At 37.2% G+C, this 24,331-nt stretch overlaps 1 protein-coding gene across 2 annotated transcripts in view; it reads right to left on the bottom strand.

The window, feature by feature from the left end:
• Positions 1-24,331, bottom strand: part of TBC1D23 (TBC1 domain family member 23) — a 64,203-nt gene that overhangs the window by 8,687 nt on the left and 31,185 nt on the right. The window contains exons 5-15 of one of the 2 annotated variants that reach the window (XM_021071307.1): positions 24,044-24,167; positions 19,993-20,117; positions 19,859-19,905; positions 18,930-19,033; positions 15,857-15,979; positions 14,373-14,465; positions 12,078-12,248; positions 9,750-9,792; positions 8,066-8,175; positions 4,287-4,426; positions 2,884-2,928 (exon numbers count right to left, since the gene is read on the bottom strand). In XM_021071307.1, coding sequence (XP_020926966.1) covers positions 2,884-2,928; positions 4,287-4,426; positions 8,066-8,175; positions 9,750-9,792; positions 12,078-12,248; positions 14,373-14,465; positions 15,857-15,979; positions 18,930-19,033; positions 19,859-19,905; positions 19,993-20,117; positions 24,044-24,167 — 1,125 coding nt within the window. The remainder of the gene's footprint in view (positions 1-2,883; positions 2,929-4,286; positions 4,427-8,065; positions 8,176-9,749; positions 9,793-12,077; positions 12,249-14,372; positions 14,466-15,856; positions 15,980-18,929; positions 19,034-19,858; positions 19,906-19,992; positions 20,118-24,043; positions 24,168-24,331) is intronic. The other variant, XM_021071308.1, reaches the window with a different exon arrangement.

Raw genomic sequence — 24,331 nt, forward strand, 5'->3', positions numbered from 1 at the left:
TGGTGCAGGTGGCAGATGGGGCTAGGATCCTATGTTGCCTGCCTGTGGTGTAGGCTGGCAGCCGTAGCTCTGATTCAACCCTAACCTGGGAACTTCCATATGCCACATCTGTGGCCCTAAAACTCAAAAAAGCAAAACAAACAAACAAACATTCCAGTAGGAGTGCCTAAGGCTTCTCATATAGGTGCAAATGTCTTAAGCTTTCTCCTCTCATTTTTTATTACTGTTACTTTTAATAGAAACTAATATATTTCTTTTACATAAATAAACCATGACAATAAATCCACCTTTCTTTTTTTTTTTTTTTTTGTCTTTTTGCCATTTCTTGGGCCGCTCCTGTGGCATATGGAGTTTCCCAGGCTAGGGGTCTAATTGGAGCTGTAGCCACCAGCCTATGCCAGAGCCACAGCAACATGGGATCCGAGCCGCATCTGCAGCCTACACCACAGCTCACAGCAACGACAGATCCTTTAACCCACCAAGCAAGGCCAGGGACTGAACCCGCAACCTCATGGTTCCTAGTCGGATTCGTTAACCACTGCACCACGACGGGAACTCCCCTCACCTTTCATTTTTAACTGACAGAAACATAAACATGTAAACTCAAACAATTAGTTCTACAGGAAGTATGACCCCTCTTTTTAATACAAACATTTATATTTCATTACTTTTCAGGTAATCTGAAATAAACCAAGAAATAAAATTAAAATATTTCAATAAAATACTGCATGTTTGGGGAGAAAGAGTATTGTATTATTTGTAGGATAAGGCTCAGTTAGGGTTATCTATGATGAAAAAAAACTGCAGCTTTTTTTCTTTTTCCAAGAGACAGTTAAATATGGAAAAAAATCAAGTTACATGTCTTTACTTAGCCTTAGAATTCAATTTTTTTCCAGAAAACTGAGATCAAATCTGCATTTTAAATAATTTCTTAATATCTATCACCAATAAAAATATTATTACGATCTAATTTTGCTAAAAGACATTTAAATCTGTCCTTTTCCCAAAACATTCCTCAACAGAAAACCAATAAAAGTTCAGTGTACTACAGAACTATAAGTTAATCAATACACTGCTTACAGTTAAAATCATAAAATCACTTGATTTTATGTTAAAATATATCTAATGTAAAATTATTCTGTAAATTATCAAACTATTGTCATTAAAGACAGAAAATGTAAGAAATAGTTCAAATATCTAGGGAACCCATGGAGTTCCCGTCATGGCTCAGTGGTTAACAAATCTGACAGGAACCATGAGGTTGAGGGTTCGATCCCTGGCCTTGCTCAGTGGGTTAACGATCTGGTGTTGCCGTGAGCTGTGGTATAGGTTACAGACGTGGCTCGGATCCCGCACTGCTGTGGCTCTGGCGTAGGCTGGCGGCTACAGCTCCAATTGGACTCCTAGCCTGGGAACCTCCACATGCCGCGAGAGTGGCCCTAGGAAAGGCAAAAAGATAAAAAAAAAAAAAAAAAAAAAATTAAGAATTTGGGATAAAACTTAGGAGTTAAATAAAATTAGACTAATTCACTGGTCCTGTAACAAGAGAAAATAGATGATTCACAAATAGATTATAATTTTAAAAGATACAAACTTTTTAAAAACTATAAAATTATAATATAAGCTTGGTAACTGGCATTATGCAGGAGCAGTCACAGTATGTAACAGCTCTTATTGGTAAATTGAAAGTAAACTATTGTTAAAAAATGCTGGTTTTTTTTTTTTTTTGTCTTTTTAGGGCCGCACCCAAGGCATATGGAGGTTCCCCGGCTAGGGTTTGAATTGGAGTTACAGCTGACGGCCTACACCACAGCCACAGTAACTCAGGATCCGAGCCGCGTCTCCGACTTACACAACAGCTCATGGCAATGCCAGACCCTTAACCCACTGAGTGAGGCCAGGGACTGAACCTTCGTCCTCATGGATACTAGTCAGATTTGTTTCCGCTGAGCCATGACGGGAACTCCAAAAAACGCTACTTATAATTCACTAAAAATATTGAAATCACCTGCCAAAAAAGTCAATTCCATTATTATTCCAAAGCTTAACTTATATTCAAAGTATGACTAGAATTTCTTTTTAAATGTTCTCAGGTATTGCTATAATTGATATTATAATTCAAATTGCAAAAAAAGCATGAGCATAAAAACTATAAAGCCATATGGTATAAAGTTCTTTTTTTCATCCTAATTGAAGAGCCAGTAGATTTTTAAACTTCGAACCTATGGAATCTAATGACAAGTACCCCTTCTTATTGGGGACAGAGAAGAGATGGATTATATATCAACATGTCCACCATGGCCTAATTTCTTTCAAGGAAAAGCAAAAGCAAAACCCTAGAACTGTAGTGCTTTGGAACCAATTTACATAATAACTCACCAACCTAATTATTAAGAAAATTCTGCAGATACTATAAAATTACAAAATACATGAAATAACAAAAAACTTGAACCACAAACTATGCCTTTTCTTGGGTGCTGTAATTTTCTCTACTGTTAAGGCATGAGACAGAAGTAAATGACCTCCAAAGCTAATACCCTGCCAACTATGAGACTACCTATTTTCTTTGTTTCACCTTCCTCTGTCTCAGAATAAAAACTGCAGATTTTATGAAGTTTCTTGGCTTTGAATGTACTTGATTTTCATCTCAGGAATGGGAACTATAAAGGTGGCAAGGGAAAAAAATAAAATGTTTAAGCAAAAAAACCCAAAAAGAAACACATCAAATCAGCATCCCACACTCCTAAAAGCAGAATGAGTAAAGTTAAGCATTTCAAACAGCTGCACAAAATTTGAGCCAAGACAGCATGAGGCTTATAGACAGCATGAGGCATGCTAAAGGAAAAGGATGGTCCAGTAAAGCTGCTCTACTCATTGGCTTACCGCTCGGTACATGTTCTGTCTGGCCAAGGAAGATTGAAAGACATTCTACAGCAAATTGAGGCAGAGGACAGAACAATATGATTATTAAAAATACAACAGATTTAGAACAAAAATATAGTATAATCAGTTTTTCTAACCCAGAATGTATACTAAAAAGTTTTGATCATCCCAAGTACAAAGAAAAATGAAGAAAAGCCAGTTGCAAGTGATTCTTTATCAAAGACAATGAAGTCTTTTCGATTCAGAATTATCACCAGTTTGTTTTAAATTAATGCATTTTAAAATAAAATTTTAAGTGTTCATGCTATAACATGTAGTAATAACAGCACCCTAATTCAGAATGTGGTAACTGAAAATACTGGAAATATATTAGGCTTTTGAAAGCAGATATAATTTTAATGGGCAAAAAAAAAAAGGGGGGGGGCTTTTAGGCTTGAAAAAACACTTCTAACATTTTTCAGTTGTCCATTTTAGATAAGGTACATTTTTTTGGATTAGTGAAAATAACATACATCTTCTTTGCTATTTACTAAGTGGGAAAAAAAATGCCTCTGTAGGCATACGTACTATATTTAATAGAGTGAAAAACTGTAAAATCCTTATATTCAGTTCTTAAAGTCAAATATTTCAACTTTCCTAAGATATTGCAAGACATGAGAGTGGAATTAAACACTCTTAACACATTTCCAAGATCAAGCTTGCTTAGAAACAAATTTTGAATTTCACGCTGAAAACACTGTTAGCCTTGAACTCTAAGAACCAGAAAGATCAATGAGACTAGTAGGTGAAGAAAAAAACATACTGTGTACTCAGTTCCAGTGAGAAACAATACAACACATTTTTAAACTTATCTTTTGTTTGCTGGGTACTTTATTTGTAATTCAGGAGAAAACAGGGATCACATGTTGTGAACAAAATTCTATCAAGATCTGAATTCTTAAACTTAAGAAAATGGTTTTCTGCTTTATTTAATACAACCAAGTTTTCTTAGGTTTTAAAATCCTGAAGCAGAGGAAGAAGTTCCTGCTATGAGATTACTGCACTTAGTAGATGATTCCCAACCATTTGACACATGGGAAACAGCTACTACATAAAGTATAATAATACATATAATAATAGCATTGGAATATTTTTTTCTAATGAATGGTGCGAATGGGCAGAATTATTATTTGCTTCCTCTCTGAGCAGTGGGAGAAGAGAGGGCAATCTTTATAGTCAAATTTTACAGCAATAAAGGATATCTCTGTGATTATAATGATAACTGGAATCAGTAAAAAAAAAAAAAAAAAAAAAAAGAGTAATGTATGATCCTTTTCTAGAACACATTCCATTCAACTAACATTTACTGTAAGATACTTTTCTTTAATTACTCATCACAAATTCATACCATATAAGCAACTCACCGGTCCACAGGAGTTGATGTATTCTCAATAAAACTGATAACTTTTTCCCTGACATTAACAGATTTTGTCTTCAAAGCAACAGTCATTTTATTTACTAGAGATTTCATTCCTCTATCACTTGAGCCATTAGAAGATTCACCCTAGGGGGCAGGAAAAAAAAGAACTTACTGATGAAATAATTGCTCTCCAAGTGATTAGGACACACACACTGCTTACCACTAAGCGTTATCTAAATGTTATGCAATGAACTGTGCACCCCACCACCATCACCAATTCAGATGTTAAAGTCCTCATTCCCAGTAAACCTAAGAAACAGACTGTTCAAGGACACAGGGCTCTTTAAGAATAAATTAAGGTTGAGGTCACATAGGTGGGCCCTAACCAACATAGCTGATGTGCTTATAGGGAAAGGGCTACCCAGACAGAGAAAAAAGGGCATGTGGGACACAGCAACAAGGCAGTCATCTGCACACCAAAGAGAGGTCAAACCTTTGATCCCAGAAATCCAGCCTCCAGAACTAAGAGAAAATAAATTTCTGTTGTTTAAGCCTCTTAGTTGTATTTTGTTATGACAGCCTGATACATTGAGTGAAATGATTTTAAGAATGGAAGGTAGAAATGAAACATGAGGATATGTATTATATGCATAAATGTGTGGAGCCCAAAATTATCTTCTTTATTCAATAAAAACTAAACTTACCTTTTCTTAGTCTATAATAATAAGCAAAAGTAAAATCAGAATATCATTTGTATAATCAAGGTATCGTTCATATTGCTAAATTTTTAAATACTTATTTCTTGTAAATTTTTGCTGTTTAAAACATTTTTATTTAGGCTCTTAATTTCTCAAGAGAAGTTATCCCTATGTACCTAATATAATAGGTGTGAGTCTAATTCTTTTTGGAATTAGATTTTATTTCTGAATCTTCTTTGCAGGACATAGATTCATAGTACAGATACATATAAACACTTTCATGACCGTAATGGAAAACTGTCAGTCATGAACATGTGGTAGTTTAGAGCACTGTCTTGATATGTGTTAAGGTGCCAGCAGTTTTATCCATCACTTCCTCTGCACTATTTGTGACAATGTCAACACAGAGAAAAACACAAGTAATGTCTTGATATTCTTTTTGAAAATGGTTTTTATGTTATGGATTCCCTGACATGATTTCTAAAATTCCTGAAGGTATGAGAACCATACTTCGAGTGTGTAAGTTTTAGGCCTATGATACCTAAGAATTGAAGACATCCTCTCTCTTTTTAGCTATTCCTTCTGTTTGATCTTGAAAGTGCAACTCTCTTGTTTGAAAAGTCCCTAAATGTAATTATTGAATTGTATATAATTGCTCCTTTATACCCTATAGGGCAAGCTGGTAGTAGATGTCAAAAGTTTAAAAATGTGTGGGTTCAATCCCTGGCCCAGCTCAGTGGGTTAAAGGACCCAGTATTGCCACAGGTGCTACACAGGTTGCAGCTAGGGCTCTGATTCAATCCTTGGTTTAGGAACTTCCATGCGTGGTGGGTGCAGCCTTTAAAAAAAAGAAAAAAAGAAAAAAAAGAGAATGGGTCATTAACTAATTAACACAAAAATCATGTTTCTATTTCCATATACAGGAGTTCCCGCTGTGGCACAGTCAGTTAATGATCTGGCTTGTCTCTGTGGCAGCAATGGTTCAATCCCTGGCCTGGCCCAGTGGTTTGGGGTCCAGTCTTGCCACAGCTGTAGCTTGGAGTCAATCCCTGGCCCAGGAACTAACATACGACAGTTTCTTTATTTTTTCATCTTTTTGCCATTTCTAGGGCCCCTCCTGCGGCATATGGAGGTTCCCAGGCTAGGGGTCCAATCGGAGCTGTAGCTGCCAGCCTACGCCAGAGCCATAGCAACTCGGGGATCTGAGCTGCGTCTGCAACCTACACCACAGCTCCCGGCAACGCTGGATCCCTAACCCACTGAGCAAGGCCAGGGATCAAACCCGCAACCTCATGGTTCCTAGTCAGATTTGTTAACCACTGAGCCACAACGGAATCTCCATGACAGTTTCTTTAATAACCTCAATCATTATTTTTCAAATCTGAAGATAAAAACTTCAAGAGAAAAACTATCCAATGCTATGGGTGGGAATATAAATTAGAATAATGTTTTTTTTGGAGGGCAATTTAACAATAATGCAGAATTCTAAGGATTTTAATATGTAATCTTTTGATTAAGTTATTCCACTTTAGGATGAAATAATCACGACATGTCAATAAACATGTCAAATATGCTACCTCAAAAATTAGCTGTAGTAGCGTTTATAATAGAAAATGAGTGGAAGCAATGTAAATATTCAGCAATATGGGACCACCTGAACAAATTATAATATAGTCATTCTATTTAGCTATTCAAAATAAAAATAGCAAATATTTATTAAATAACAGATGATTTTGGAGTTCCCATCATGGCTTAGCAGTAATAAATCTGACTGGTAACCATGAGAATGTGGGTTTTATCCCTGGCCTTGCCCAGGGGGTAAAGGATGCAGCGTTACAGTAGGTCGCAGACATGGCTCCAGTGTTGCTGTGGCTGTGGTTAGGCCAGCAGATGCAGCTCCACTTTGAACCCTAGCCCAGGAATTTCCATGTGTCTCATGTGCAGCCCTAAAAAGAAAAAACAAAAAAATGATGATTCCATACAAAGAGCTCTTAGATACTTAGAGGATCAAGCTAAAAAATTATCAGAGAATCCTCATCTGCTAATAATGTGACAATAATTTGGTCTGATTTACAGAGCTGAATATAAACTTCAATCCTCTAGTGTTACAAATTTATAATAACTACTATAAAATATAGTACCTGTAAGTGACAGGTACAGCATTTTACATTCACTTGCACATTTAATCCTCAAATCATTCTTATGAGGAAGGTTCATCCCTATTTTCACAGATGGAGAAACCAGAGCAGAAAGACCTTGCTGGAGATCTGTAAGAAAGTAAATTGTACAGACAGAAACCTGAACACCCAGGTTTAAGTCAGACTGGTAAGCCCAAGCATGTAACTATGACCCTGTATCAGAATTCTCCTATTTCTGACTTAAAGAATGTTCGTTAGGTAGATGGGGACTACTTACTAAGAAAATGATTTGATGACACCTATGTCAAATGACATAAAATACTGAAAATGCACAAAAAACTTACTGCCTAAATTAATTTTCAAAGCAGAACAGATTTACCCACTATAGCAAAACTCTTGCAGTAATGTACATCCCAGTAACTAAAAGTGAAATATAATGGGATTGGCAGTTAGTTCCTGTCTTCCTCTGCCTGGCCCATTCTCAAATATGAGTAGACTGAAGTCCTAACCATGTAAGGATTAGGTAAGGAGGAGAGATACATACATGATATACAGGAGATATGATCATGAGCCTCAGTATTCTCCTGGCCCAAACTAACTGGGAGATTCCTAGAGCCAGCTCACTTTAGAGTCCTAGCTAGTCACAGGACTCAGAATTATTTCCACTGATATGTTAAGCTGGAAGAGAAAACTGTCACAGGGTAATACCAAGCTGTAGCTGAACAGGGAGAAATCTGATTTCAGCAGGTGGGCCACCAGAATTCCTGGCAAGTTTCACTGTGCAGATCTGCTCCCATCATTTCATTAACCTCACGATAATATGACTCCTCACTGTATATGTCTGAAGTATTTTGATTCCATTCTGTTATGGTAGGTGTTTAGCTGCTCTTTACCTTTTCTGGGCACTTATCCAAATCTGGTGACACAATCTATGTATATACACTTACATCAACAGAAGAAGTGATACTGCTCCTTGAGCCTGAGGTACTAGCAATCCAATGGCCATATCCATTTTCTGGTCCATCCACATTAATGTCTGCCAGGTGCTGCTGCAGTGCTTATTAAACAGGAAGAAGAAAAAAAAAATCCTGACATATCAACACCCTTTGGAAGGATTCATTACCAGGCAAGTGTAATAAACATGCCATTGCTGAATGAAAAAGAATACAAGGGCATAATCACGGGTATTTATCTCAGCACCTCTGTAAAGGAGTAAAGGCTCCAGGCTCCAGAAAGTCCTTTCTCTCTTCTTCCTTCCAAAGCCCTCTCTCTGTACATACTTAATTTTCCCTAATTGAATCTAAGGGTGATAATAACTGTATACATAGGCTTGATGTTTTCCCCTTTGGAAGGTAATCTTTCAGGGATTAATAAATAATCTTAGCAACATTTCTATGGCACCTATTATACAAGTGTCATAAAGGATTAACAGAAAACCTATGGGGAAGTTCCTGTGTGGTGCAGCAGGCTAAGGATCTGGCACTGCCGAAGCTGTGGCATAGGTCACAAACACAGCATGGGTTCAATCCTCAGCCTAGGAACTTCCACATGTTGTGGGTATGGTCAAAAAAAAAAAAAAAAAAGAAAGAAAGAAAAGAAAACCTATGTTAGGTCTTGTTTACCATAAGAGACATCAGTTAATCCTTCCGATAATAAAGAATCGGTCTTAGAAAAGACTATGGAAACTGCTATGAAAAGAGAGGTTATTCTTGGAAAAGAAATAATTTATAGTTTAGAAAAAAGGTCCTAAAACCTAGACCATATATACTATAAAAGAATGATTTTCAGACACTTTTGAGAACAAGCTTAACAACCAAGTTTTGTATTATGTTGTCAGAATCCCAAATAAATAACACTGGGCCTTAGGCCAATACTTGCTTAACACTAGTACTTATTAAAATAAGCCTTTCTGGAGTTCACTGTTAAGAATCAAACTGCAGCAACTTAGGCTGCTGCAGAGGCACAGGTTACATCCCTGGCCTGGACCAGGTTAAAAGATCCGGCATTGTCGCACCTGCGGCATAGGTCACAGCTGTGGCTTAGATTTAATTATTGACCCAGGAACTTCCATATGCTCCAAAAAGTGAAGGCAAAGGGATTAATAAATTAAAACCTTACCCAGGAGTTCCTGTTGTGGCTCAGCAGTAATGAACTCGACTAGTATCCATGAGGATTTGGGTTTGGTTTGATCCCTGTCCTCACTCAGTGGGTTAAGGATCAAGCATTGCCGTGAACTGCAGTGTAGGTCACAGACAGGGCTCGAATCTGCTGTGGCTGTGGCATAGGCTGGCAGCTGCAGCTCCTATCTGACCCCTAGCCTGGGAACCTCCATAAGCTGCAGATGCAGCCATAAAAAATTAAAAAACAAAACAGGAGTCTCTGTCGTGGCACAGTGGAAATGAATCTGCCTGGGAACCATTAGGTTGCGGGTTTGATCCCTGGCCTCGTTCAGTGGGTTAAGGATCTGGCATTGCCATAAGCTGTGGTGTAGATCTCAGACACGGTTTGGATCTGGCACTGCTGTGGCTGTGGCGTAGGCTGGCAGCTGTAGCTTCAATTAGACCCCTAGCCTAGGAACCTCCACATGCTGAGGGTGTGGCCCTAAAAAGCAAACAAACAAAAGAACCTTACCCATAAATCCTCCGCTGGCAATGCTCACATATTCTTTATTTTTCTGAAATGGAAAATAAAATTTTAATTATTCCAAAATGCAATTTAATTAAAACTTCTGATAGTTCTATAAGCACTGACAAATGTAATATAGTTAGATATTAATTTATGGAATTTTTTCCTTTCTTTGACATTTTGGACTTTGGCACAGAGAAGTACATACGTTTATCTTGTGTATTGTAAGTTCTGGCGCCTGGGTGGGAAAAAGGGAAAAACTTCATGGCTACTAACAAGAGTGTGATTTTATCTGTATTATAGTTGTAACAGTGCAATAGAGAGTCAAACCAAAATCAGTTCAATTTTGTATTTTCAGATGTAACCAGAATGATTTTTAAAAGCTTTCAAAAACACTTTGGGTCCTTTATGAAAAGGAAATATAAAAAAATATTACAGCTAATTATGAAGAAGAAATGATAGAACACTAACAGTTTACAAACTACTAAAAATTAATAAATCTAAACAGTGATGACAAAGACACAAGAAAGAGAGATATCTGGGCCAGGTATCAAACCTACATCCCCTCGGAGACAAAGCTGGGTCCTTAACCTGCCAAGCCATAACGGGAACTCTGAGTCCCTATTTTTTGTTATTCTGTATAAGATTCTAAAATCTTTCCTCCAGTAAGGCATAAAGTTACCTTATAATACCTCCCCCAAACACCTTGTTTATTCTCTGATTTTGTCTTTCAAAGATTGTCCTTTAGACCAATTTCCTCAAACCAGACTCCCAATAAAATGGATACAAACTGAGTGGCTTGTGAATCACCATACCTACTGTCTCTACTATCTTCCTGATTGTATAGTTTTGGGTCACACAAAGTGAAGACTTTAATGTATAAACTATCAGAGAATACCTAATAAACAACTATTTTTATAAAGAAAGAACCATCACTGAGTGAGGCTTTCTGGAGAAGGTAAAGGGACAAGTTGTATAAAATCACTAATACAAATTAGTTCTGCTGAAGACAACATTCAAACACAAAAAGAAAAGGTGGCTAAAAGTCATGATAACATGTATATTTATTTGACTTAAAAGTGAAGATATTAAAATTATAAAGAGTTCCCGTTGTGGCTCAGGGAAAGGAATCTGACTAGCATCCATGAGGACGCAGGTTCAATCCCTGGCCTGGTTCAGTGGGTTAAGGATCCGGCACTGCCGTGAGCTGTGGTACAGGCCACAGACACGGCTAGGTTCTCAAATTGCTGTGGCTGTGGTGTAGGTCAGCAGCTACAGCTCTGATTCGACCCCTGGCCTGGGAACCTCCATATGCTGTGAGTACAGCCCTAAAAAGACAAAAATAAATAAATAAATAAATAAATAAAATGAATTACAGAGTAACTGTAAAAAGTACTAGGGCATAAACAGACATAGAAAAGGATGCAACAGGAGTTCCCCGTCGTGGCACAGCGGAAAGTAATCCGACTAGGAACCATGAGGTTGCAGGTTGGACCCCTGGCCTCGCTCGGTAGGTTAAGGATCTGGCGTTGTCATGAGCTGTGGTGTTAGGTCACAGACTCGGATCTGGCATTGCTGTGGCTCTGGCATAGGCTGGTGGCTACAGCTCCAATTAGACCCCTAGCCTGGGACCTCCATGTGTCGCGGGAGCGGCCCTAGAAAAGGCAATAAGATTAAAAAAAAAGAGAAAAGGATGCAACAGAATAATCCAGAAACAGACCCTGAGGCATTGAGTATTCAGTATATCTTAAGTGGTGGTATTTCAAGTTGACAGCATAACTGGTTAGCTATTTTGGGAAAAAAAAAATTTTTTTTGATTCCTACCTTACTTCTTACACAAAAATAATTCCAGATGGCCCAAGATTTAACATAAAAAATAAATCAGGAGTTCCTGACATGGTGCAGCAGCAACGAATCTGACTAGGAACCATGAGGTTTCGGATTCAATCCCTGGCCTTGCTGAGTAAGTAAAGGATCTGGCGTTGCCATGAGCTGTGGTGTAGGTTGCAGACAAAGCTCGGATCTGGCGTTGCTGTGGCTCTGGCGTAGGCCAGCAGTTGTAGCTCCGACTGGACCCCTAGCCTGGGAACCTCCCTATGCCCAGGGAGCGGCCCTAAAAAAATATAACATAATAAAATAAAATAAAAATAAATCATATAAGCATGTGAGAAAAATCTGGGGGAGAAGACCTTTTTTGGCATGACACAAAACCATTAAGGTATTAAAAAAAAATACAGATAAATTTGACAACGTAGATAACAGCACAAAATTACCTCTAAGAATATCTTAAAGGTGGCAGCAATAATCAACTAAAACTGTCAACTGTCAACGTACCTGTAAGAAGTGTGCCAGGACCATGTTCATATACATGTCTTCCTCCTCTCTGCCACTGCCCATGAAACAAAGGTGTTCCCCGCCAGCAATGGAGCCGGATTCAATGGACTGCTTCTGCGCTTCCAGCAAGGATTTTACTGACTGTGCAAACTCGGATGGATTCTGGAGCATCTAGACAATTGAAAAAAATTTAATGCAGCAAGCCTTTCTTTCTTTTTTTTTTTTAGGGCCTCACCTGCGGCATATGGAGGTTGCCAGGCTAGGGGTCAAATCAGAGCTACAGCAACACCAAATCCAAGCTGCGTCTGCGACCTATATCCCACAGCTCACGGCAATGCCAGATCCTTAACCCATTGAGTGAGGCCAAGGATCAAACCTGCAACCTCATGGTTCCTAGTCAGATTAGTTTCCGATGCGCCACGAAAGGAACAACTTATGTTTCTTATACATTAGCAAAACTTGAAATATTTTTCCAAGAAAAAAACCCACAATATTTAAATTGCCACCATGAAAAAGAAAAAAAAAGTGAAGGCTCTTATAAATAAAATCCCTGAGAGAAAAGAAAATATGTATGAATGTACCTATAACACATCAGAAAATAAAAGCTGAAATTCACAGATTAAATTATGCAAAGAAAATATGCTAATGGAAAAAAATGTTTTTGCTATTTGTTTTCTAAACATGCTTCAGTGTCTTTAGATATCATGACAAGAAAAGTTTAACACTGAGCGGAAGGGTCCGTAACAAAAACAATACATCAAAACAAGCTATATTTTTTAGTTTCTACTTACTTGGCCCATCATGTATTTCTTAAAGGACAGTCAGAAACAGTAGAAGCCGTTAACTTTTCAGGCAATAAATTATTGTCCATCTGTACCATGGACCACTATACAGCCATTAAAAAGAATGTGCTTAAATGAAAAGATCTCCAAGAAACTGTGAAGTGAAAATGCCAGTGAACTATCAAATGAAAAAATCAAGTGAAAAAAAAAGTGAACAAGTAGTATATATTTATATATAAAAGGTCTGGAAGGTTAAACCGAGATGATGTAATTGTTAACTTAGAGACATTCTTCTTTTTTTCTTCTTTTTGTTTTTTTAGGGCTGTACCAGCAACATATGGAAGTTCCCAGGCTAGGGGTTGACCAGAACTGTAGCTGCTGGCCTACATCACAGCCACAGCAACTTGGGATCCAAGCCACGTCTGTGACCAACACCACAGCTCACAGCAGCACCGGATCCTTAACCCATTGATTGAGGCCAGGGATCAAACCCCATCCTCATGGATACTGGTCAGATTCATTACTGATGAGCCATGATGGGAACCCCATCTCTGAGATATTTTTGGTTTTTTGTTTTTGTTTTGTTTTTTTTTTTAAGGAAAAATCAAGTTATTAATGAATCTGAATAAAATTTTAAAATAAGCATAAAAGAACCATCTAGTTCCTCCTGGATGAATCAAGAAAGAGAAAGGCACATAGTTCACTTTCAGGATGCAAACAAGCCAGGATCGCCTTCTTCACCTGTAGCATCCCAAACCCTCTGCGTTGTTCTACCTCCATTTTTCCGTGAGTTTCCTCTTAACACTGCCTAGACCCTTCTACATGCCATTTCAGCCTCAGTGTCAACTGTTTCGGACAAGTTGGGAAGAAGGGCAGATAGCATAGTCAGCAAAAGAAGTTACTCCTCTGAATTCCCCATCCCTGAGGCTCTAATAACCCCAGAAGGGCTTAAATGATGTTAGTCCCTGTCCTACCAAATATTCTAAGCATCTCTGACATTTAATTATCAACTTCATCTACTCCTTCAATTAAAGTGAACTTAAGACAGCAATTTTAACAACTGAGCTCTTATACAGCAGACACTACCCTTACTAAATATTAGTTTATTATACGCATAAGTACTCATGACGAAAAAAGGCTTATAGTAAAAACTTTCAGATTATCCAATCATAACACGAGCTAATATTCATACTTACCAGGCGCAAAGCACTATGCTAAGTGCTACATCAGGTAGCTCACAGTATGAAGTTTAGAATTTACTGACATAACAATGATAACCAACAGTAAGCCATGGTTAACAGTGCTTTCATCTATCCTTTATGATAACAAAAGGGTGTCCTAGGTGAAAAGGAAACTGGAGAGCAATACTTTTATAGGGGCAGAGACTCCTTCCTTAAAGCAGAAAGAAAAAACATCTCCAGTCTGGTACATGTATATTTATTTATGGACTAAAGAAAAAAAATCAATTTCTTCTCTTACTTTTCAAAAAATTTTAATCAGCATTTATACTAACCAGATCTGAATCTAAGTGGAAAGCAGTTGATAAATGCCCAGCATTATACTGTTCCGCAGGACGGCAATCCACCACAAAGAACCGGACTCCTTCCTAAAAGGGAAACATTTGACATAATAGAATTTGCCATGAGAGGCACATTTTCATAATATGACAATTAACCAAAGGAGGGGAAACATATTTATTAAAAATTGGATCTCACATATAACTAGGAGGACCCACACATTACAGACGCCAGAAAATAACCTTGAGATCTCAACTAATTTTATTCATTTAAAACTGTTAAAATATTTTGTATATACTGTTCTTGACTAGACAGTGTTAAAATACATAGTAGGAAAATGTTAGTTTGAGCTATAAAACTAATAATATTGGAATTTAACAATTTAATATCAATCATGTTAAACACTTGTAAAAACACTATATAGTTATACACACAGATGTAGAAACAATTCCTATTTTTGCAAATAAACCCACAAACTTAACAACAATTCAATTCACATAAGGATTAAGTATCTTTTGCGGGTGAGTGGAGGTTCTCCAATGCCAGTCTGAACTGAAGAAGTTCACGTAGTCTCTTTAAACTGGATTACATGTCTTGATTTGCATGGGGGGGGTGCTTTTTAGGGCCACACCCATGGCATACGGAAATTCTCAGGCTAGGGTCAAATTGGAGCTGTAGCTGCTGGCCTATATACCACAGCACAGCAACGAGGGATCTGAGCCTGCGTAGGGTAGGTCGCTGATGTGACTCAGATTCAGAGTTGGTGTGGAATAGGCTGGCAGCTGTAGCTTTGATTCTACCCCTCACCTGGGAACTTCCATATGCTCAAGGGCAGCCCTAAAAAAAAAAAAAGAAAAAAGAAAAAAAACAAAAACATGTGAGGTGCTTGTTTTTAAAAGATCTATCACAAAAGACCTGTCTTTCCATGTCCATTCCTTTTCTCTCCATATTTGAAATACATCCCACCTTCCAAACACACACGCATATGGTTAACTGTTACACTATTAGGAATAAAGAACATACATTGAAAAAACTGGCTCATCAGATTTCATGAGGCAGCAAAAGACAGAACTAGGTATATCTTCAATTCTCCTTTGTAACATACCAAAAGGCATTAAACCATATAATTTAATTAGCTGTATAAGTACCCAGAATTTAACTGTTAAAGGCTAAACTCACCCTTTCAAGTACTTTATACAACATTCAGTTGCTTTGCTAAAATATGAAAAAAGATACAGCAATTTACAAAAATTGGTATCGAAAATAACTAGTTCTTGACAATTAAAATAACACATAAGCTGGCAGTTTAAAAATGAACATCTGGACAGAAGATTTAAAATATTAATCATTCAAATAAAAGCTACACTGTTACAGTAAATTAATTTTGTGAGACTCAACAGGGAGGAAATTTTTGATTTCTTGCATTTTGAAGGGGACAGTCCTCTGACCAAACAGTGGGATTTTTTTTTTTTTTACTTACTCCTTGAAGCTGATTTGCTTGAAGGATCTCTGACACAGAGATGGCCAAACACAGAGCCTGACTCAGATCAGCATCGTCATCTTTAATCCCCAACAAAGTACTACCAAATAAATGGTGATTATCCTGTATGAAGAGGAATTTTTAAAACATTATAAAGAAAAAATAAAATCAAACTTTCTTCCTAAAACTATTCTTAATAGACCAAGATAAAATGTAAAAATTTCTCAACCTTACAGGCTAAAAGCTACAAAAAGGCTACATACAAAGTCTTGTTATGAGTTCACACAAAATGAAAGACTAAGAAAAAAAACAACATTGATACACAGCTATCTTCTATACTATTACCTACATTTAAACATTAAATTTTTAGATGGCTACTCACAACTTTTTATATTTTAATAAGAAAAATATGGCATAAATTGCAAAATATACTGTTATAGCCTATTCTAATTAGCAACTGCTAGTGCAGATTTACTATGTCTGAAGAATAAAAGCTATTCTCTTAAAAAACTGAGAAGAAAAGGATAAGACTCTTTTCATTCAATATCATAATCAGTATCCCAGCATCTAACTTAGCCAACATAGTGGGGAACTAAAGGTAATATATACAGGCAATTATTAAAATAGCTGAAATTAGTCCCTAGAAACAAATCTCTTTTGCAAGTAATTAGTTTTGAGGGAAAATGTTCTGAAAAGTTTTCCTTTATCTGCCTCTTGAACACACCATATTGAACATAATTTAACCTCATCTTAGTTTCAGTGACATGATTACTTCTAACTAGAAAGTATAATGGTAGACACCTAAAAAAAAAGACAATAAAGCTCTCATGAGCACCTGAGGTCACAAACTGTTTATAAATGGTACTTATGTGTCTCCTCCACTACTAGGTTTTGCTTCTTAAGAGTTATATTCCGGCTTTTTTTTTTTTTTTTTTTTCCCTTCAGTATTTACTGTTTATTTCACAGCTATGCAAACAGTATTTAGTGAAGGACCAAACAAATCAATGTATTTCTCCCTTTCATTCCAATTTCTTGAGTTCTCTGCCTCTATATTTGGGCTTCTAATCTGGTGTTTTCTTCTCTTGAAAGAACTCTTTTTTTTTTTTTTATTTTCCCACTGTACAGCAAGGGGGTCAGGTTATCCTTACATGTATACATGACGATTACATTTTTTTTCCTCACCCTTATTCTGTTGCAACATGAGTATCTAGACAAAGATCTCAATGCTACTCAGCAGGATTTCCTTGTAAATCTATTCTAAGTTGTGTCTGATAACCCCAAGCTCCCGATCCCTCCCACTCCCTCCCCCTCCCATCAGGCAGCCACAAGTCTTTTCTCCAAGTCCATGATTTTCTTTTCTGAGGAGATGTTCATTTGTGCTGGATATTAGATTCCAGTTATAAGTGATATCATATGGTGTTTGTCTTTGTCTTTCTGGCTCATGTCACTCAGTATGAGATTCTCTAGTGAAAGAACTCTTCTAATCTGAGAAAGGTTCTAGGTCTCTATGGAGCTAAGTGACCCTTTTTTTTGGTTTAAAAGACAGCTCATTGGGGTTAGTAGATGCAAACTATTGCATGTGGAATGGATAAGCAATGCTATTCTGCTGTATAGCCCAAGGAACTATATCTGATCACTTGTGATGGAACATGATGGAGGATAATGTGAAAAAAAGAACATACATATGTATGATTGGGTTATTTTGCTGTACAGCAGAAATTGACAGAACATTGTAAGTCAACTATAAACAAAAATTTTTTGGCGTTCTCATCTTGGCTCAGTGCAGATGAATCTGACTAGCATCTATGAGGACGAAGGTTCGATCCCTGACCTCGCTCAGTGGGTTAAGGATATGGTGTTTCCATGAGCTGTGGTGTAGGTTGCAGATGCGACTCGGATCCTGGGTTGCTGTGGCTGTGCAATAGCCCAAGAGCTGTACCTCCAATTAAAACCCTAGCCTGGGAACCTCCATATGCCACAGGTGCAGCCCTAAATAGACCCAAAAATTTTTTTAAATTAAAAAAGTTAAAAAAAAAAAAAAGACAGCTCAGTATCATTTAAGTTGTACAAAGCTGACTTCCAGATAAAGGAGGCATAATTATACATCCTCCATCTGATTTTTGTAATATGATTTTTATTTATTTTGTCTTTTTGCCTTTTCTAGAGCCGCTCCTACGGCATATGGAGGTTCCCAGGCTAGGGGTCTAATCAGAGCTGTAGCTGCCAGCCTACACCACAGCTCACAGCAACTCCAGATCCTTAACCCACTGAGCAAGGCCAGGGATCAAACCTGCAACCTCGTGGTTCCTAGTCGGATTCGTTAACCACTGAGCCACGACGAGAACTCCTGTAATATGATTTTTAAAGCCAGGAAAGCATTACTTTAGGAAGTGCCCAGGGTTAACAGATGCAAACAATTGCATTTGGAGTGGATAAGCAATGAGATCCTGCTATATAGCACAGGGAACTATATCTAGTTACTTGTGATGGAACATGATGGAGGAAAATGTGAGAAAAAGAATACATATATATATATATATATATGTATGTATGTATGTATGACTGGGTAACTTTGCTGTACAGGAGATATTGAAAGAACACTGTAAATCAACTATAACAGAAAATATGAAAATCAATATCATAAAAAAAAATTTAAGAAGTGCCTCACAGTCAGTTTTCTAATGATGAAGAATAATGAGAGTAGAAGTAAACTGGTTGCTACAATATTTGTATACTATCTTTTTTTTGGGGGCGGGGGGGAGACATATGTGGCATGAGGCAGTTTCTGGGCCAGGGAATCACACCCACACCAGAGCAATGACTCAAGCCACAGCAGTGACAAAGCCAGATCCTTAACCCACCAAGTCACCAGGGAACTCCTATTTACTATCTTTTTAAATGTCTGTTACCCCATTACAGAGAGTATTTACAGTGAAAAATACCATACAAAACTATAACATACAAAAAGAAAAGAATGACAATCTAGAGTATTTTAACTGAAGTGGATACAACATAAACCATAAAACAATGTACAAAATATGAAATACTGAAGGAAGTCACTTCCTGCTTATACCTTCCTAAATGAAGCTGGTGTTTTACTGCAATAATAGTGAGCCAGAGAGAAAAGGTCTTCTATATCTTCTAGATTCAAACTGGATGGAGTATTTTCCAAGAACTCTGAAATAGGATTACAAATACAGTATCAAAACATTTTTGTTTGTGAAGAATAATGATTTATATATCAAGGTTGGAATATCTTTAACATTATAACTACATAAATGGACTCTCAATAGTGATCCATTAAAAACTGCTTGGGGTGAAGTGGATTTCTCCAAAGGAGTTGAAACTGCTAATGAAATTCTGCTAGTGAATGATGGTGTCAGGCAATCAAATCAAATTTATTAGCCTTGACTGGAATACTGCGATTTATTTAACAAACACATATGAAATGTTAGGGTCCCTGGAAATAAAAAATGACTAAGAAATGGTTCCTGACTTAAGGAACTTCATCTTGTTTAACAAATGTTATTAAGATAAATTATTATAATGTAGTGAGATAAACACTATAACACAGACATTACAAAGTGTCAGGGAATATAGAGAGGAAGTAACTAAATCTGTGTGGGGGCTAGTGGGGAGAACCCAAAAGGAGGAGCAAAATTTGAACAATGGAGATACTTATGAAAGCTGAGTACTCAAGGTAAATTAAGGAAAAAAGAAGGGAAGAGCAGAGAGGAGGGCAATTTATTTGAACAATGAAATCAAAGAAACAGTACATGGAAAAGAACTGAAATCATGAAGAAAAAAACACAACACAGAAGGAATGAATGAGGGTGGCAAAATCAGGGGAAACAGTCTTCAAGGTCTGTACCTGGAGAGTGTGTAAGAGTTGAATGGAATCTCAGAGCTCTTCTAGACTAATCTCTTAAATTAATAGATGAGCAAACAGTTTTAGAAAATTAAGTGACTTGAAATGTTTTCTCCATATTAGATGATACTTACGAATAACTTCTTCTTTGCTGTCAGATTCCTGTGCTAAAATGACTTCTCTGTAAATGAGAATCAAATAAATTTGAGTTAAATATTAACAGAGCATCCTGAGAAGAGAAGAAAAATCTAACCATCTTGATACTTACTTTGCATTAACAAGGATTATTAACATCAAGAAATAAATAAAAAATGGATCTGCTTGTTGTAGATATCCATCCCATATTGCCTGAGTGACTTCAATAGAACAGTAACATGCAAAAAGGCTTCCAAGCTGTAATGAGGAAATGAAATGAGAGATATAAATCATTGGAAATTACTTGTTCTTTTAAAAGTATTAAGGCAAATGTGTAACATTATATCAAACTGTCTGCACCTTATATTTCATGTGTAATTTTATTGTATGTAATCCAGAGGCAAAGCATGTGGATTCAAGGCCCAATGAAGCCAGCTTCTAGCTGTGTGACTTAGGGCATGACACTTAACCTCCAAAGCTTCCATTTCTATCTCTGTTTTAAAAAAGGAATACTAATACCCACCTTTAATCACTGTTGTGAAGAGAAAGATAATTAATCTAGAATATCTAAAGTAACCAGAACATATCTGCCATAGCATAATAACTTGCATATAGTTACCCATGAGTTTATAGGTTAAGTACTTCCAAAGTAATTGCAAAGATCAAGTATGGTAATTTAAGAGCACTAATGAAATTTTAATGACAATGTAAAGGCAAATTACTCCCCAAGCTTACTTGTATATCATTTGAAATAGATGAGACAACATTCAGGCTCCTCAATAGGTTTCAGGAGCTCAGTGTTTTGTTTTTTTTGTGGGACAGGCTGTGCTCATGACATGTGAAAGTTCCTGGGCCAGACACTAAACCTGTGCCACAGCAGTGACAACAGCCAGATTCTTAACCACTAGGTCACCAAGGAACTCCCATAATAGATACATTTAGTGAATATTTAGTGAGTACTAAACTACTGCCTCCAGTCTTTTATTAAATATCTCTTTAGTTTAATATTCTTATTTTAATATTCTTTTATTAAATATTTCTAATTTGATATTCTAATATTCTGTAGAAAAGGGAAGAGAAATTAAATTACTTAATTTAATAATTTTAATATTCTAATATTTAACTCTAATATTAAATATCTTATTTTAATATTCAAAGTAGACATTTTTTTCCTCCCCATTTTACAGGTAAGAAAACAGACTTGTATTAATAACCTTCCTAAATAATATCACAGAGCTAGTGAGTGGTGGTGTTTGGATTAGAAAAAAGGCCTGAGGCTCTTCAGCCCATGTAACTGCTCTTACTGTTGACTACAAAGCTTTTGAAGTACATAATGCTTCTAATGTTCTTTGTAGTTGCTTAAAATTTCTATTCCAAATACAGATTACTACATATACAGAATATGCAAACACAAACAGAATAGCAAAGTATGGTCATTAAACTCACTTAGCTAACCTAAAGCTACCACTGTTTTTGTTCATAGTTAGGAGTTCTCCGGGTTTAAGAATTTGTTTTGTTTCATCTCATGATTGGAAAAAAAAAAAAGACTCCATTCCATAGACATGATACCAGTAGCAAGAATGAGCCATTTGGGGCATCAACAAGGAAAAACTGGTTGTTTCAGTAACCAGTTAAAACCTGCTACCAGCAATGAGTATTAATTCAGAGTACTGGCTACAGAAATGCCATTTCCCAAGTATGATGTGATTAGAGAGACCTCTATTAAAATATCAGAATGCTTAAAAGAAAGTTTCTTACTTCAATAAAAATAAGTGGTTTTTTTTTTTTTTTTTGCTTTTGAGGGTCACACCTGTGTCATATGGAAGTTCCCAGGCTAGGGGTCGAACTGGAGCTGTGGCTACCAGCCTACACCACAGACACAGCAACATGGGATCCGAGCCAGGTCTGTGACCTACATTGTAGCTCACAGCAACGCTGGATCTTTAAACCCACAGAGCGAGGCCAGGGATCAAACCCACATCCTCATGGATGCTAGTTGGGTTCGTAACCCACTGAGCCACAATGGGAACTCTCACAAATAAGAGGATTTAATGACAACAGGAGTTCCCGTCGTGGCGCAGTGGTTAACGAATCCGACTAGGAACCACGAGGTTGTGGATTCGATCCCTGTCCTTGCTCAGTGGGTCAAGGTTCCGGCGTTGCCGTGAGCTGTGGTGTAGGTCACAGACGCGGCTCGGATCCTGTGTTGCTGTGGCTCTGGTGTAGGCTGGCAGCTACAGCTCCGATTCGACCCCTAGCCTGGGAACCTCCATATGCCGCAGCAGCGGCCCAAGAAATGGCAAAAAGACAAAAAAAAAAAAAAAAAAAAAGAGGATTTAATGACAACATAATGAATCTCAGAAAAACTAAAATTTTATAGGTATTTTATTCTACTCCAAGTGACAAGACTATAGCCCAGAGGGAACTAGAGTGTAGGGTGTTAAACAGTCTAAGATTTAGTATGCCAGAGCTGAAACCAGTTAGCATTCTGAGGTCACCATTTCCTGATTGAGATAGATAACTATTATTACTGTTTTACAGATTCTAGAAATCAAAGCTCAGAGGTTAAGTATACTAAATCACACAGTAAGTGGCAGCAATGGAATCCTTTCTGAAAAAAAGTTAGGCAAAATATAATCAATGAATATGTGGGGGTTTTTTTTGTTTTGTTTTGTTTTGTCTTTTTGCCTTTTCTAGGGCTGCTCTCACAGCATATGGAGGTTCCCAGGCTAGGAGTCCAATCAGAGCTGTAGCTGCCAGCCTACGCCAGAGCCATAGCAACGCCAGATCTAAGCCAGGTCTGCAACTTATACCACAGCTCACGGCAACACCGGATCCTTAACCCACTGAGCAAGGCCAGGGATCGAATCTGCAACCTCGTGGTTCCTAGTCGGATTCGTTAACCACTGCGCCACGACGGGAGCTCCTGAATGTGTTAAATTTTTGATTAAACATATTCTTCTAGCACTTGATCACTGTTTTAGAAAGATCTTCAAGTTAATCTAGAAAAGCAGTTCTCAAAATGTGGTCTAAGAAGGCTTGGAATTTCCCAAGAGTATTTACAGGGGAGTCTGTGAGGTCAAAGCTACTTTTATCATACAGGTTAGACTTTGCCTTTTTCATATTCATTCTCTCACAAATGAATTTTCCAAAGGCTACATGAAATGTAATATCACCACAAATTGAATAAAGAAGCAGATATGAGAATGTATCTGGCCTATGACCTAACCAAATAATGAGATTTGCAAAAATACTACAAAATCTTACTATTCTCAATGACATCCTTTTGGAAAACACAATTATTTTTCACTTAAAAATGGGCTCTTTATGTCAACATGTACAGAATTTATCACTACTAAATGAATTAATAAATTATTAAAATTTCTGGAGTTCCTGTTGTGCCTCAGTGGTTAACGAATCCGACTAGAAACCATGAGGTTGCAGGTTTGATCCCTCGCCTTGCTCAGTGGGTTAAGGATCCAGCGTTGCCGTGAGCTATGGTGTAGGTCACAGACACAGCTCGGATCTGGCGTTGCTATGGCTGTGGTGTAGGCCAGCAGCTACAGCTCTGATTAGATCCCTAGCCTGGGAACCTCCATATGCCGTGGGTGTGGCCCTAAAAAGACACACACACAAAAAAATTTCTAACCAAAATAATTCACATAAACTATGAATCCTTAATAAATGTTGAGTTTAAGAGGTCCTGAGACCAAAAGGTTTGAGAACCATTAACCTAGAATAAAACTTCTCATTTAAAATACAAATATAGGATGACAGAGCACTGAAGTGTACCTTATATTCTTTTATATTAATCATTTGATAATCTTAAGTCATTTTGCTCATGACTGGATATCAATTCTTATACATACATACATACTATCAACAATTTAATCACACGAAAGTTTTAAAGTGAACTGATATATATCATATATTTACATATATTACATACACATAAGAATATGTCACACATATTTACATATATATGTAAAACAAAAGGCTAAACTTCATATTAATTCAAGTGAAAAGCAAAAAAAAATTTTTTAAGTGCCAATAGTTTTACACCTCTGGTTTAAATAGTGGTCTATAACTTAGGGCTTTTCTTTCTCTTCCTTGGGGGGGGGAAACTAACTATAGTTTTATAGAAAGCTATTTTTCATTAAGTGTTCCTACTTTCACTTTATTACCCAGTTGAGTGCATAGGAGTCTGGAGTAATTTTCTTTGTATCAAGAAAAGAACAAAGCTCAGGCTCATGGTATTGGATGAGTAATCGGAAAAGATGAAATGGTCTTCCCTTCAGGGAACAATCCCTAAAAGACAAGAGAAGCAAGATTTCTTGTATTAATAGATCACAAATAATCATATCAGCAGTTGATCCTCCCGCAATACCCATCTCCCTTCCCTACCTCAGAATACTGAACACCACAGCATTCACAGCAAGTCTACCTGTGACAACTGTTCAGAGTTCTCTTGC

This window comes from Sus scrofa, chromosome 13, assembly GCF_000003025.6.
Source record: "Sus scrofa isolate TJ Tabasco breed Duroc chromosome 13, Sscrofa11.1, whole genome shotgun sequence".
Classification (NCBI taxonomy): domain Eukaryota; kingdom Metazoa; phylum Chordata; class Mammalia; order Artiodactyla; family Suidae; genus Sus; species Sus scrofa.